General features: G+C 43.3%; 1 protein-coding gene across 10 annotated transcripts in view; it reads right to left on the bottom strand.

Annotated features, from left to right (window-relative positions):
* The window catches only part of PATJ (PATJ crumbs cell polarity complex component), a 225,361-nt gene that overhangs the window by 142,286 nt on the left and 66,336 nt on the right, over window positions 1-16,739 (bottom strand). For 8 of the 10 annotated variants that reach the window (XM_075936118.1, XM_075936115.1, XM_075936122.1 and 5 more), the window contains exons 18-20: window positions 11,375-11,584; window positions 10,599-10,718; window positions 1,213-1,587 (exon numbers count right to left, since the gene is read on the bottom strand). In XM_075936118.1, coding sequence (XP_075792233.1) covers window positions 1,213-1,587; window positions 10,599-10,718; window positions 11,375-11,584 — 705 coding nt within the window. The remainder of the gene's footprint in view (window positions 1-1,212; window positions 1,588-10,598; window positions 10,719-11,374; window positions 11,585-16,739) is intronic. The other 2 variants (XM_075936121.1, XM_075936123.1) reach the window with 2 other exon arrangements.

The following is a 16,739-nucleotide window of genomic DNA, read 5'->3' as shown; positions in this document are numbered from 1 at the left end:
TGGGACCATGGCAGAAAGCGCGGCCACCATGGTGCCCCACTCCCTTGGCCACCCCAGTCTGCTGCTGCTCTACCTGCTCAGCAAGGCCAGAACCAGGGTGGGGCTTCCGGCCAGCGGGGCCGAGCTGCTCTTTGTGGGTGGGAGGCATCATTCCCCCAGCCCTGCCGTGCTGCCACCAGCCCTGCCTGCCCATTCCCCTAACAAAGCCCCCTCATGCTTACTTGGAGGATCATGGGACTGTGTCCACACCCTTCACACACCTCTCTCCCCCCTCCCCATATGGTTCTGTAGTGCTCCACTTCTGTTCTTGAGACCAGCTGCCCTGAGGAGAATTGACAAACATCCAGCTCTCTAAGGCTTGCCTTCATTGACTCATGAGATCAAGTTAGCCAGTTACAGTTATCTTCTCTTGAGCCAGATAGTTTAAGTAACAGCAGTCCCATGGCAAGATAATTGAGCCACAAAGAGGGACTGGATGAGCTCAGTAGTTGAGTCCCCACTGCTCCACTAGCTGCAGCACTGACAGCCCTCAAGCCTCAAACCATGGGTCCTCATAGGCTGGCTAGCTTGAATTTAAAGCATCAGTGAACTCGAGCTAGAGAAGTGTGTGCATCAACAGCAGTTGTGTTAGAGGCAACACTCGAGTCATAGCTTGAGCTAACAGTGCAGCATAGCCCTCAAGACATTCCGCACTGGTGCTGTCGTAAAGGACAGTTAGTTTCATTGATGTACTGCAGCACAGCAGGGAAACAAGACGGTAAGGAGAGCTTTGAATCTACTGTGCTCAAATAAGAGATGATGGCTGACACACCTGCCAAGTTATATAAAGAGATGCAGACAGAAGGGTCACCAAAGGGAGCCTCGATTAGTTCTGCAGCATTAATAACACAGCAAATTCTTTGCCAAATGGTACTCAAACACCAGCAAGGAAATACATTTTAGTTTTATTATTTTAAAAATATGTTATATAAAAATAAAGTAATGCCTGTTGGCATCTGCTTGATGTAGTGAGAAATCTTACCTAAATTATGTCAAAATCCACAAGATCATAGAAAATAAAGGAGAATCATCATTATAGAAAACAGACCTAAATCCTACATCAGTATCTGCTAGCTGGCTGCCTGCCAATTTCACTGAGACGTTGTACAATTACAAAGAAGCTGTATTAGCAGATCCTGACCCAGGACTGACGACCAGGGTAAAATGTCTTACCATTTGCTTATCGAATGGGTAATGCGGAGAATGCTTAGCATTTGTGCTAATAAGGGATCTTAAATCTGGTGTTTTAGTTGGCTCAAGGTGTTTTGCCCATTCTCCAAAAAAATCCAGGTTCTTTCCTGCAGGTGGAATTGCGTCCTTTACATGTGATGAGGCGTATGTAAAATAATCCAGGTCCACATCATATTCTTCATCCACTAACATTTCCCGCTCTTCACCCATTTCATCTCTTTTAGATTTAAGAAATTCATGCATTTCCCAGGACTCTCTATCGTCTGTTTCACACTGCGGCAGCTGAAATGGCCTCACGAAATCCAGAAGTGGCTCATCAACAACTTCTTCTTGAAAGAGTGTTTCATCTCTAAAACCCTGCATAAAATGTTAGAGTTTAGATTTTATATCAGGTATCCTGCAAGCTCTTTTACAGTTTAGGCACATTTTAAAGTTACAACCACTGTTCTGGTTTTTAAATAAGTAGCCATTAGATTTTATATTTTAGCAGAAGCAGCTGAAGTAGAGCTTTGAAACTCACTCTGATTTACCATTTTTATGAAGAAATACATGACTTTTTTTAGACCAACCAAGAAATGAAAGTTGGGAGTAGCTCTGCCATTCCTGGATCTATACGAAAAACAAGCAGGAAGCTGGGGAAAGGGAATTGCTACACAGTATTTTTTAAGAGCTGCAGGAAAAAGCCTAAATAAATCTAACAAAACATTCTGAGGATTTATCTGACATCCCACTGTGCAAACATGTACATTATCACCAGGAGAACATCTCTTGCTTATGCCACACAATCCATTAATTAAAGTTCAACATCCCAATCTCCAGAGTCAGATCAATCCACTCATCCCACAGCTGAAATACTAATCCAAAAAGGGGGTCTACCAGGCCCACCAATGGGGAGAGAGGGGGACAAAAGGGGCAGTTGCCCCAGGGACTAATGTTCTAAAAGGGCCAGGGGCTCTTGGCCACTACTAGACCCCCAGGTCATTTAAAATCGCCACCATGCACTCCAGGCACTTCTTACGGCCCCTGGGAGAAGTGGGGGGTGGGGCTGGGAGCACTTCAGGCAGCACTGGCAGAGGAGGGGGGAAGGGGACATGTGATCCCAGTGGTGCTGAGGGCCAGCTGCCCCTGACCAAACCCCTTCCAGGAATGCGGAGCTGCCCCTCCACCAACACCTTGCCCAGGGGCCTGGCAAGGCTGCTGACTCCCCTGGGGTCTACTATTACCCCCTTCAGAGCTGCTTCTTTGAAGTACATCGACTTCACACAACAGTGATTAGGCAAATTGGTGGGCTGAAGCAAGAACACACACTATTGAGTGACAGACCAGTTTGGGTGAAAAAACCAAAACCTAGTTTACACACAAAGCTAGAGAAGTGTGGCTGGAGTATCTGCTACTCTAGCACCACCTGTCCCACTATTAAGTGGTATGTTACTCTATAAGTCCACCAAAGCCAAAATATGAAGTAAGGTGCTATTGTATCAATGTGAAACTATCAAACTCCAGCCACTCATGTCCCTAAATGACTGGTTACCATTCTTGTCCTGGTGTCTCTGGTTTTACAGAAAAACCCATTTTTCTCCCTAATTTCCATAGAGAGCCATTGGCGAGGCAAGATTGATAACCAGGTGCCTCAGCACACCCCACACATTGGCCAATTGGGGCCTATGGGTGGGGAAACACACAAAGTCTCTCACTCCCCTGCCCCGCCCTGCTAGGGGCATGAAACACTAGAGGCAACCACTAGCCATTTTGAACAGCGGGCGGTTCTGTCTAGGTGCCACGCCCCTGGTGGCGGGGAGGAGACTTTGCGCACTCCCCCACCCTCAGACCAATTGGTGCCTGGGGGCAGAAGAGTGCACAAAGTCATTCACTGTTCAAAATGGCTGGTGGCTCCCTCTAGGCATGGCACACCTCTGGCGGGGTGGGGGGGGGGGGGGAAGAGGAGGAGGAGATAGGAGGGGAGCCGCCAGCTGCTTTCAACAGTGAATGACTTTGTGCACCCCTCCCCCCCCACTCCCAGGTTTCAATTGGCCTGGGAGCAGGGGAGTGGCGGAGTGGTCTGGATCAAACAGCTTGGCAGGCCGGATACTTCACATGGGCCGTATCTTGCCCAACCCAGGCCTTGCTGCATCTCACTCTGGGGAGGTCACTGTCACATGGAAAGTTACACAAAATATTAGTCAGATATTAGTAACCACAAGGTAATTCATATCACCCTCACTGTGCTTTTTCCTAGTACAGCATTATATATATTAGATAAACTGACTTTACCAGGGAGACAGGAAACACCTCAAACACCACAGTGAAGCCTGCTACCATTGTGTACAAAATGTTGAGGGTTTTTGTAGAGTTAATAATCTTTTGTTATCATGGTACATTTTACTCCTGACTCCAACATGAGTCCAGGAGTAAAATTCCAAATGTAGGATTTTTATACCGAAGCTCTGAGCTATCATTTAATACTTCACCAATAAAAAATAGCAAATACATTTATCAGCTTTTTGAAGAAACTGGCCACTCCAGTAGTCTCACTCTTCAGAAGTTGAAGTTTAAAGGTTTTTGGGTAGGGGCATTTAACCAATAATATTATTTTAACTGACTTGAAAAAGTATAAAAACACTTTGGGCTAACAGAACACTAGCTGATCCACTCATAACTGCCCTCATATCTCCAGTAAATATCAGTTAGCATCAGTCTCACCACTGTATCATGTCATGAAATTCATGTCTAATCAGTTTACACAATATGTCTAATGGTCTTGTGAACTGGTATACACATTATACTGTTCAGAGGGGTAGCTGTGTTAGTCTGTATCTACAAAAATGAGGAGGCTGTGGCGCTTCAAAGACAAAGCCCTGGTCTATACTAGCGAGTTATTTCGAAATAACAAGTGGAGTGTCCATGCTGCCAACCCCGTTATTTCAAAATAAGGAGCTGGTTATTTCAAAATAACTCCTGCTTTCCATGAGGAATAATGCTTACTTTGAAATAGTTATTTCGAAATAGTGGTAGCGTTGATGCTCCACTGCTGCTATTTCAAAATAACTACAGGTAGTCCCCGAGTTACGCGGATCCGACTTATGTCGGATCCGCAGTTACGAACGGGGATTTTCTCGCCCCGGAGGACTCGAGCGGCGGGACGCCTGGTCCTGCCGCCAGCCTCCTCCGGGGTGAGAAAAGCTGCTCCCCGTCTCCCTCGTCTGCAGCGGGAGCCAGCAGACCAGGGAGACGGGGAGCAAAGCTGCGGGGGACTGCCTGTACTCCTCAGAGTTATTCAAAGTAATTACTCCCCAGTGCTTCCTGAGGCTTTAAATCAAGGTAGTGCGTACACATTAAGGGAGTCTGTTTTGGACTAATTTAGAGGCTTCCCTGTACTGGGGACACGCTATTTCAAAATAGTTATTTTGGGAGCTATTTTGAAATAATTTCCTAGTGTAGACCAAGCACCGTCTAGAGCATCCCTGATAGATGTCTATGAAACCTGCTCTGAAATATCTCCAGAGATGGAGAGTCCACAACCTATTGAGGCAATTTATTCCACTGTGTAACCACCCAGACAGTTAGGAAGTCTTTTCCTAATGTCCAACCTAAGCCTCCCTTGCTGCAATTTAAGATGATTGCTTCTTGTCTCATCATCAGAGGCCCAGGAAAACAATTCGTCCCCGCCCCTGTCCTGTGACACCCTTTTAGATACCTGAAAACCACTATCATGTCCCCTCTCATTCTTCTCTTTTCTAAATTAAACAAGCCCAATTCTTTCACTATTCCTTCATAGATCATGTTTTCTAGGCCTTGAATCATTTTTGTTGCTCTTCTCTGGACCTTCTCCAATTTCTCCACATCTTTCTTGAAATGTGGTGCCCCCAATGGGACACAATACTCCAACTGAGGCCTAATCAGTGCAGAGTAGAGTGGAAGAATGACTTCTTGTGTCTTGCTCACAACACTCCTGTTAATGCATACCAAAATCATGTTTGCTTTTTTTTGCAACAGTGTCACACTTTTGACTCATATTTAGCTTGTGGTCCACTATAACCCCTACATCCCTTTCTGCAGTAGGCCTTCCTAGCCAATCGCTTCCCATTCTGTATGTGTGAAATGGATTGTTCCTTCCTAAGTGGAGTACAGTAAACTTCCGACAATCCGGCACCTTTACGACCCAGGGGGTGCCGGATTATCAGATATGCCGGACTATCGGGGGGGAGGGGCTATGACAGGTCTGGGGTGGGGGGATGCCACCCCAGACCCTTCATTTCCCCCCCTTCCAATAGTCCAGCTCTGCCCCAGGCATCCTCGATTCAGCCGCTGCTGGTCAGTTTCAGCAGCGGCTGAATCGGGGACGCCTGGGGCAGAGCAGCTGGGGTGCTGCCAGGTTGGTCCCGTAGCGCCGCCCATCGGCGCTACGGGACCAACCCAGCAGCACCCCAGCTGCTCTGCCCCCAGCTTCCCCGATTCAGCTGCTGGTCAGTTTCAGCAGCGGCTGAATCAGGGAAGCCGGGCACAGAGCAGCTCCAATTGTCCGGCAGCTGGAGCATTTCCGGGGTCCTGATGGTGCCAGACCATCAGGAGTGCCGGAGCATTGGATGTCGGACCAATGGAATTTTACTGTACTTTGCGTTTGTCCTTATTAAACTTCATCCTATTTACCTCAGACATTTCTCCAGTTTGTCCAGATCATTCTGAATTTTGATCCTATCCTCCAAAGCACTTGCAACCCCTCCCAGCTTGGTATCATCCGCAAACTTAATAATCATACTCTCTATGCTATCATCTAAATCGTTGATGAAGATATTGAACAGACCCAATCCCAACACAGACCCCTGTGGAATCCCACTTGTTATGCCCTTCCAGCATGACTGTGAACTGTTAATAACTACTCTCTGAGAATGGTTATCAAGACAGTTATGCATCCACCTTAATGTAGCCCCATCTAGGTTCTATTTCCTTAGTTTACTGATAAGAAGGTCACGCAAGATTGTATCAAATGTTTTACTAAAGTCTAGGTATACCACAGCCACCGCTTCTCCCTTATCCACAAGGCTTGTTATCATACCAAAGAAAGATTTGTTTGACATGATTTGTTCTTTACAAATCTATGTTGGCTGTTACCTATCACCTTATTTTCTTCCAGATGTTTGCAGATGAATTCCTTAATTACTTGTTCCATTATCTTCCCTGGCACAGAAGTTAAACTGACTAGTCTGTAGTTTCCTGAGTTGTTCTCATTTCCCTTTTTATAGACTGGCATTATATTTCCCTTTTCCAGTCTTCGGATATCTCTCTCAACTTCCATGACTTTTCAAAGATGATAGCTAAAGGCTCAGATACTTCCTCTACCAGCCCCTTGAGTACTCTAAGGACGCATTTTATCAGGCCCTTGTGACAAGAAGACATCTAACTTTTCTAAGTGATTTTTAACTTGTTTTTTTAATTTTAACTTGTAAATCTACCCCATTTCCACTAGCATTTACTATGTTGGGCATCCTGTCACCATCAATCTTCTTGACAAAAACCAAAACAAAGAAGTCATTAAGTACCTCTGCCATATCCAAGTTTCCTGTTATTGTTTCTCCCTCTTCACTGAGCATGCCCTAACGGAGATGCTGTAACAGATTTATTTGGGCATAAGCTTGCTGTACATCTGACAAAATGGTTTTTACCCAAAATGGTTTTTATTATGCTCAAATAAATCTGTCAGTCTTTAAGGTGTCATAGGACTCCTAATTTTAACATTATATTCCTTAATTCAGTGTTTTCACCATATGTTCGACAATGATCGCCCTGTGATAAAAATGGAATGACAAATCAGGAAATCTGAGATTTATTTCTGCCTGAGAGTTCCAGCAGGTCCTTGTTTACCCTCAGTTTCCCCATCTTCTAAACAGCTGTAATACCACTTCTCTTAGAAGCAAGCTGTGAGAGTTCATTCATTTTTGAAACATAGAATCATAGAATAATAGGACTGGAAGGGACCTCGAGAGGTCATCGAGTCCAGCCCCCTGCCCTCAAGGCAGGACCAAGCTCCATCTACACCATCCCTGACAGATGTCTATCTAACCTGTTCTTAAATATCTCCAGAGAGGGAGATTCCACCACCTCCCTTGGCAATTTATTCCAATATTTGACCACCCTGACAGTTAGGAATTTTTTCCTAATGTCCAATCTAAACCTCCCTTGCTGCACTTTAAGCCCATTACTCCTTGTCCTGTCCTCAGAAACCAAGAGGAACAAATTTTCTCCTTCCTCCTTGTGACACCCTTTTAGATATTTGAAAACCGCTATCATGTCCCCCCTTAATCTTCTCTTTTCTAAACTAAACAAGCCCAGTTCATGAAGCCTGGCTTCATAGGTCATGTTCTCTAAACCTTTAATCATTCTTGTTGCTCTTCTCTGTACCCTTTCCAATTTCTCCACATCTTTCTTAAAATGTGGCGCCCAGAACTGGACACAGTACTCCAGCTGAGGCCTAACTAGTGCAGAGTAGAGCGGCAGAATGACTTCACGAGTTTTGCTTACAACACACCTGTTGATACAACCTAGAATCATATTTGCTTTTTTTGCAACAGCATCACACTGTTGACTCATATTCAACTTGTGGTCCACCATGACCCCTAGATCCCTTTCCGCCATGCTCCTTCCTAGACAGTCGCTTCCCATCTTGTATGTATGGAACTGATTGTTCCTTCCTAAGTGGAGCACTTTGCATTTCTCTTTATTAAACCTCATCCTGTTTACCTCTGACCATTTCTCTAACTTACTAAGGTCATTTTGAATTATGTCCCTATCCTCCAAAGAAGTTGCAACCCCACCCAGTTTAGTATCATCTGCAAACTTAATAAGCGTACTCTCTATCCAAATATCAACATCATTTATGAAGATATTGAACAATACGGGTCCCAAAACAGACCCTTGCGGAACTCCACTTGTTATCCCTTTCCAGCAGGATTTAGCACCGTTAACAACAACTCTCTGACTACGGTTATCCAGCCAATTATGCACCCACCTTATCGTGGCTCTATCTAAGTTATATTTGCCTAGTTTATCAATAAGAATATCATGCGAGACCGTATCAAATGCCTTACTAAAGTCTAGGTATATGACATCCACCGCTTCTTCCTTATCCACAAGGCTCGTTATCCTATCAAAGAAAACTATCAGATTAGTTTGGCATGACTTGTTCTTCACAAACCCATGCTGGCTATTCCCTATCACTTTATTACCTTCCAAGTGTTTGCATAGGATTTCCTTAATTACCTGCTCCATTATCTTCCCTGGGACAGACATTAAACTGACAGGTCTGTAGTTTCCTGGGTTGTTCTTATTCCCCTTTTTATAGATGGCCACAATATTTGCCCTTTTCCAGTCTTCTGGAATCTCCCGTCTGCCATGATTTTTCAAAGATCATAGCTAAAGGCTCAGATACCTCCTCTATCAGCTTCTTGAGTATCCTGGGATGCATTTCATCAGGATCTGGTGACTTGCTGACATCTAACTTTCCTAAGTGATTTTTAACTTGTTCTTTGTGTATCCTATCTTCTAAACTTACCCTCTCTCTGCTTGTATTCACTACGTTAGGCACACCTCCAGACTTCTCGGTGAAGACCGAAACAAGGAAGTCATTGAGCATCTCTGCCATTTCCAAGTTTCCTGTTACTGCTTCTCCCTCCTCACTAAGCAGTGGGCCTACCCTGTCCTTGGTCTTCCTCTTGCTTTTAATGTATTTATAAAAGGTCTTCTTTTTTCCCTTTATGCCTGTAGCTAGTTTGATCTCATTTATGCCTTTGCCTTTCTAATCTTGCCCCTGCATTCCCGTGTTGCTTGCCTATATTCATCCTTTGTTATTTGTCCTAGTTTCCATTTTTTATATGACTCCTCTTTTATTTTGAGATCATGCAAGAGCTCCTTGTTAAGCCAAGCTGGTCTTTTGCCATATTTTCTATCTTTCTTACACAGCGGAATTGTTTGCTTTTGGGCCCGTAACAACGTCCCTTTGAAATACTTCCAACTCTCCTTAGTTGTTTTTCCCTTCAGTCTTGCTTCCCATGGGACCTTACCTACAAATTCTCTGAGCTTAACAAAATCTGCCTTCCTGAAATCCATTACCTCAATTGTGCTGGTCTCCCTTCTAACTTTTCTTAAGATCATGAACTCTATTATTTCATGATCACTGTCCCCTATACTGTCTTCCACTTTCAAGTTCTCAACTAGTTCCTCTGTTTGTTAAAACCAAATCCAGAACAGATTCTCCTCTGGTAGCTTTTTCAACCTTCTGAAACAGAAAGTTGTCTCCAATGCAGTCCAGAAACTTATTGGATACCCTTTGCCCCGCTGTGTTAGTTTCCCAACATATGTCTGGATAGTTGAAGTCCCCCGTCACCACCAAATCTTGGGCTTTGGATAGTTTTGTTAATTGTTTAAAAAAGGCCTCATCCACCTCTTCCACCTGGCTAGGTGGCCTGTGGTAGATCCTCTCCTTTTCTTCTTTAATAGTTCCCATTACCACTGAGTCTGAGTATCTCAATGTTTAATGGATTTACGCGGCCAACACCCCAAGAAAAAGGGAAACACTCTACTTCCCATTTCTTAAATGGGAAACTAAGACAAAGATATAAAATAAAATAAAATAAAATAAAATAAAATAAAATAAAATAAAATGAGATATACCTATCTCCTAGAACTGGAAGGGACCTTGAAAGGTCATTGAGTCCAGTCCCCCGCCTTCACAGCAGGACCAAGTACCATCCCCTCTAGATTTGCCCTAGATCCCTAAATGTCCCCCCAAAGGATTGAACTCACAATCCTGGGTATAGCAGGCCAATGGTAAAACCTCTGAGCTATCCCTCCCCCCCACTCAAGCTATTAAGTGATTTGCCCAAGGTCATGAAGGATGCCTGTAGCAAAGCTGGGACTCCCATATTCTAGGACTAGCACTCCAACCATGGGACCATCCTTAATGTTAATAACAAACAGCCTTTCTCTAAAGAAATCCTGTTTAAATACCAATTTTTTTTAGCTGAACTAAAAATTGAGCAGGATTAGCAGTAGATCTAACAGTCTTACTTCATATCGACTTTTATATTTAAGGTAAAACAATGCACAGATAATAAGGTAGTCCAATATATTTGTAGGCAACATGTCTCAAACATTAGCTCAACTAAGTGCTTTGAATCTTAAGAGTCTATTTTAGGGAGGGATTGTTTGCCAGAATACACAGCTCATCCCAGACTCATGTTCTCCACCAGACAGAATGAACTGCGGAGTGACATCTCTTCAGAAGGGCACTTTCTAGGGGGAAGGTAAGGGAGGGACTTTTAGAACTTCAATTCCTACGTCTCTAATTTAAATAGAATGAAACAGCAGCCAAATACCTGTGGTGCCTCAAGTATTATTGATGAATGAATATCATTTATTGGTTCTGGAGATTCAGAGCTGTCTTTAATGGTACTGGGATCCACAATGCAAAAGTTCTCCTCCTCTTTATTTTCTCCCTATAAAAGGCAGTTGAACACACATCCGCATTAAAACACTGTCAAGAAAGCCGCAAAGTCCCAAATTCTTGAAATAAATAAAAATGTGGGATGTGGGGGAAAGGGAGGAAATGACTATGGAGAAGGAGAGAATGGACAAGGGAGGTGGTGAGAATAGAATTTGTTTTTATTACAAATTAAAAAGGACCAAACAAATGGGTTTACATAAAAATAAAATAAAAAGAGACAAAGGGGAAAGAAGCGACATAAGGATATAGGCAAGCCTGTACAATTTTGTTTTAAGGAAAGAATCTAAAAACCTTGTTACATTCCCCTTTCAGTACTTTTCTGTTTAGGCTGTAAGCACTTCATGGTCTTGTGTCCTATTATATGGTGCTACACAAACAAACTTAACTAATGAACAATAAAGCGGCTGTCTGGTCCCAAATCCAGAAAGCATCCCTATTCAGGTCAGTGCTTATGTTTTTAAACTTCAAGCCCTTCCCTGACTCCTATTGATGTGACTGAGTTAAGCATTTGCTTTGGTGATGTCCTGAGTAGGGATGGACTTAAACAATTTGCTTTGTTGACTTGGGAGCTATATACACACACATTGCATCTGTAGGTCAGGTGTCACTGTTGTGACAACATAGAATCAACTAACAATCAGTCCTTACCATCAAAGGCTTGCAGATGCCAAGACGAATAGTACCTGGGGGCACAGATTTCAACACTTCTACCGCCTCTGCTAGAGTGGCATTGTCCAAATACTTCTCATTTACAAAAACCAGGCGATCGCCTGGTAACAGTTCACCCCCACGTTCAGCTACTCCACCTGCAACCAGGGAGCTGATCACAATGGCTGTTCTTGTTGGATCTAGGGGATCCTGAAAAAAGCAGCCCAACAAATGTGTTATGTTATTTATTTGGAATGTCTGATCTTATGTTGAGGGCTAGCCCATAAGTTACAAAAACACACAACAAAAGGTCATTCCATGAATAAAACCACCTAAGAGCCTAAAAGAAAGTAAAACATAGGCACTCTGGCATGCCCAGAAGTTTAACAAATTCAAGCTCTAGAACAGGCTGATTTATGCCTTCCTAAGGCAGCTCTCTCAAGTGGAGGCCAAACTGCAGATGGAAAAGCAGTGCTGGCTCCTTCAAGGTCTCTCCAATCCATCCTGTTATGACCAAAAGCCAGGCCATCTCCATGCATGTGATTTTTTTCCAAGGCTTCATGTCAACAAAAGTTCCATTAAAAATCCTTATAATTTACAGAAGTATTCAGGACTCGGTACTTTCATTTGCTCAGATCATTGTAATATAGGGCATCATACATTTACATGGTGCTTTCTATACCCAGAAAGACACTTACCATGCTAAAAAACAGGACATAGGACTGTTTCAGGAGAGGATTACTAATGAAGATAAATGACTGCTTGAAAAGATGGGTAAATTTGCAGTAGGAAAGATCAGGTGCTTGACAGATGGAGAGATTTTTGTGATAATTGATTCATAAACGGCTTTGAAAGATTCTCATTCCTTTTGGGAACATTTTTTAATTGTTTTTCTTTTGATTTATGTCTAATGTACAACTTCCTTCAAATGTCTACCCATGTGAAAATCCATCCTCAGTCCGGAAGATAAAATTACCAAAGATTTTAATCATTGTATAGCAGTAGAAACTATACACTGCAATACCTTTCCTAATTACTAAACCATGCATCATTTATTTTAAGATTGTGGCACAAATTCACTCTCCTTCTAGTGGCTGTAACACCCTTATGGGTATGCTGTGTGTCTATAATTACATGATCACCTACTGGATTTCCATAGGGTCCAGGTCATTCAGTGCACAGGATGAATGCAGAAGGGGGCAGAATTAAGACTGCACAGCCCACCATGAATTTGGGCTTCCTAACCTTTGACTATTTGATTCTGCAAGCTAAACACTGTTCCTTTATCTTTATTGGTGTATAATTACATATACAGAAAGCATCTCCAAATCAGCAATTACCTAGCTTTAAGAGTGGGACAATTTCATCAAAAGAATTAAAATGGAGGGGAGGAAACCAGTTCAGGAGTTAAAAAAAAAAAAGAAGCTAATTTCGGCCCATTCCAACACTGACACCATTTTAGACACTTCCCAAATACTAGACTCTCACTCCCTATACCAGTCCCTTCTGTGCACGAATGGGGTCTGGTAATCTGGTCTAGTAATCTCTCTTTTCCAGGCCCTGATGCACTGCTCACTTCATGGCTGCCAGCACGCTTCAGCTGCCCTATTTGTGTTCTGATCTGCACCAAGCCACCCTGGGCTAGAAAACATCCTATCGAGATTTGTATGTGCATGCACGTCTGCACATGCATACTTGTTTTAAATGCCACGCCTCTCATATTATGTACAGACTTAATTACATGCCCCTAAATTATCTCTGCCCTTAGAAAGGCGAGGAATTGGGGTACTCATCAGGCTTCCTAAAAAACAAAGGGGGAAAAATTAGAAGGATCTTCAGAACTGGGAGACTTGGAAAATTCTCAGTGGTTACTAGGGATGTCAAATATCAGTTAATTGAATAGTCAATTAACTTCATGAATTCTTATCGGTTACTCGACTATTCTATAGTCCCTGGGAAGCCCCTGTCTGGGGGGAGGAGTCTGAGCTCCCAGACCCGGCACAAGCCAGAACTGAGCCAGGTTGCCTTTGCCCGGCTGGCTCCTAATATACTTTAAAATGAAGAGCTGAAGCGAGGGTAGGTCCAGGATCCAGTGCAAGCTGGGACTGAGCTGGCTGCTGGCCAGCCTGCTAAAAAATGTACTGGCAAGGAGTGGAGGAAGGGAGGGAAATGCATGTAGTCTATAGCATTAACCTGTAAGCTTTTGCTTATTGGTTAATTGAATACACTATTACATCCCTAGTGGTTATTGCAGTGCCTGCCCTAATGAACAGAGATAGAAAGCTTTGCCCTCTCTGACTACAAAAGCCATGTTTAGACAGGGAAGACAGTTTGATTAGAGCTGACCAGAGAATGACAATTTTGTTTTGTGGAAACTTTTGAAGTTTCAATATTTGTTGCAGTTTATACTAGCAAAAAGTGTGCTTATACCAATATTGTTCATGCAGGCTCCCCAAACAGACTTAGATGATACCAGCATAAGCACAGTTCAATTGGTGTTAACTGCTTTTACAGTGGCACTTTTGCTTGGCACCACTAAGTCAATAAATTCTGATAGCAAAAGTTTCTAGAGGATTATATAGAAAAAAAGAGAGCCTCGGGTAAACCTGGCAGTTAGGGCCTGGTATGTGGGGGAAATAGATTCAAATCTTTTCTCTGCAGAGATTTTCATAACACTGATCAAAGCAGAGCAGGAACTTGAATCTCAAGTTTCCCATAGTCCAAGCAACCACCACTGATAAAGCCGATAGCCTGAGAGTTTCTCTCATTTTCATGAAATCTTCATGAAAACCAAAATATTTCAGCCTTGGCAAGAGAGGTTTCTTTGTGTTAAATTTCAATTTGTTGAAAATATACCAACTAGCTCTTGTTCTGTTGCTAACATGGAAAAGGACAGAATCCCTGAATAACACGTTATATTGACTTTGTCAGGATAAGATTTCAAAAGGCAGGACTATTATTACGTTGCAATGGCTCACTTGCTCCCACTGCAAGCCAAATATATGTACATATCAAACATCAGTGAATGGAATAAAAAAGAATTGGTACAAAAATTACCAATCAGGCAAATACAAAGCAAGGGTCGCATTCTGCTCTAGGTTATAATTACGCTGATGTTTTCAAGCAGAGGGAGCTATTGTACAGGGAGAGAAGAGCAATGTAAACCACAATGACAGTGGTGTATAAGTCAGAAAACTTAAGCAGTCCTACAGAGACGCTGAATAGGTTGTTCCCAACTGCCATGCATCACAGTGTGATGGCTGTAGTATGACTTGCCACAACAACCGCATTCTGAAGTCAGAAGCTATTAAAAATATGTAGATGCCAATAAATAAGCTGTATAATTTGGTATATAATTTGGGGGCCAGCTTTGGTCTCAAGTCTTTGGACTGAACAAAAGAAACTGTTTAACAGATACCCTTGCTTACTTATGACTAACTCAAAGTTAATGACAAAGACTATGAAAGAACAATACTTGTTAAATGTTGATAGCAAATAAGTTAATTCGTGTTTGTGTTTCATAAAACCATGAATTAAAAATTGACTACAGAAACCTAGTAGCAGGAGGACAGCACTGGCTGCCTGAGTCTTCTATGTAAGGAAAGGGTGGGCAATAATTTTTGATGGGCCGGGGGGAGTGGGGGGGGGGGGGGGGGGAAGGAGGCGGCCTCCAAGATTTTGGAAAGTGGTCAAGTGGAGGAGATGTGGGGTCTAGGATGGAGGCTGGGTGCAGTAGGAAGCTTGGGGTAAGGGACTGAGGTGCAGGGGAGAGAATGGGGTCTGGGAGGGAGTTTGGGTCAATGAGGCAGTTGTGACCTAGGAAAAGGGACTGGAATACAGGGGTTTGGGATATGACCTAAGATAGGAGGGGATTGTAATCTGGGGCAGGAGATTGGGGTGCCAGATCTGGGAGGGGGAACAGATGCAAGAGGGGCAGATGATTTGGGTATGTTAAATGAGGGGGGGGAGAGGATTGGGGAAGGGAGGGGTGCCAGAGAGAGGCTCTGACCAGGAGACTTACCAGCCAACAGCCAAACCAGCCTGCCTGCCTGCCTGCCTGCCTGCCTGCCTGCAGAGCTAAGGCTTGCAGAGCTTAAAACATTTCCCAGCCAGCCAGCCTGCCCTCCTGGCCATGTGCTTGTGTGAATAACGGAGCTGAAGAGAAGGGGCATGGTTCTTCTTGGCTGCCTGTTATTGAAACAGGCAGCTCCCACTGGCCAGTTTCTGGCCAGAAACCGGCCAATGGAATTGTGCTGGGAGTGGGGGCAGTTCCTGAAGCTTTCCCTCCTCCCCTCTAGTTTTGAAACAGAAATGGGGCCCAGCAGCCACATTTCTGAGCGGTGTGCAGGGCAAACAGGAGAACCTTCCTGGGGCTCCCTGCTGCTTCTGTAGGCTGGATCTAGTGGCTTAGTGGGCTGGATCCAGCCCATGGGCTATATTTTGCCCAAGTTTGATGTAAGGCCTTGTCTAGACTTACGGGCACCAATAATCGATTTGAACTATGCAAATAGCATTGCTAAAAGTCAATATACTCACTGCAGCATCTTGCATTCCCTAGGGATCAAACAAGACAAAAAAGGGTGGGGCATATTTTACCATGTTTACAACTAAGACAAAAGGTGGTTCACCTTCAAATCCCCCTTTAGGAAACAGGCCTTAGTAGTTGGCTTTTTTGACCTTTACGTTAGGCCTGACCTAGTAAGTATGAACTTCATAAAATGGTCACAGTTTACTCAGATTTAACACAAATATTATATATATTTCTCCTAATCATATTTTTTTCCATTCAAAATCCACAAACTTTTTCTTGAACAAGCATGTTTGCTTTGCCATTCTCAGAGCTACATTTGTTCATTTTGCAAAGAGTATAAAAAAAAAGCCACTTGGATTGCTCTCCCTGGGGATCCTGGTCCTGAACTGCAACAAATTTCTTGAAAACCTGAGCTTGCTAGAATGCTGTTATAAACCCCATGAGTATATGTCAGCATAGCTTCATGAGGCTATACTGATGGAGCTCATGCTTTTAGTGCAGTTGAAGTGTGGGTTTCTTATTAGTTACACATGCCATAGACACGGATCATTTTGAACTCATCAGCTACTAAGTTTCTTTATTGTACAAAAAATGCTGAAGTGTAAATGTCTACAATAACTGCCCAGCATATTCATGAAGAACCAAAATGATACTTGTTGACTGATGCCTTTATTATTTTCAAAGCCTATGAAATTTCTGTGTTACCCAATAGAGGGCACTAAAGACCAGTGACAGCACTGATAATGACAGAAGAGGTTTAGGTTAACGTGAATCCCATTCTGCTGGGTTATCAGATTTTGACTTTATGCACAGATATGCATCAGAGTATTGAAT

This window comes from Pelodiscus sinensis, chromosome 9 (assembly GCF_049634645.1).
Source record: "Pelodiscus sinensis isolate JC-2024 chromosome 9, ASM4963464v1, whole genome shotgun sequence".
Classification (NCBI taxonomy): Eukaryota; Metazoa; Chordata; order Testudines; family Trionychidae; genus Pelodiscus; species Pelodiscus sinensis.
The sequence above is the reverse complement of the archived record's forward strand: the minus strand, read 5'-3'. Positions and strand labels throughout refer to the sequence as shown.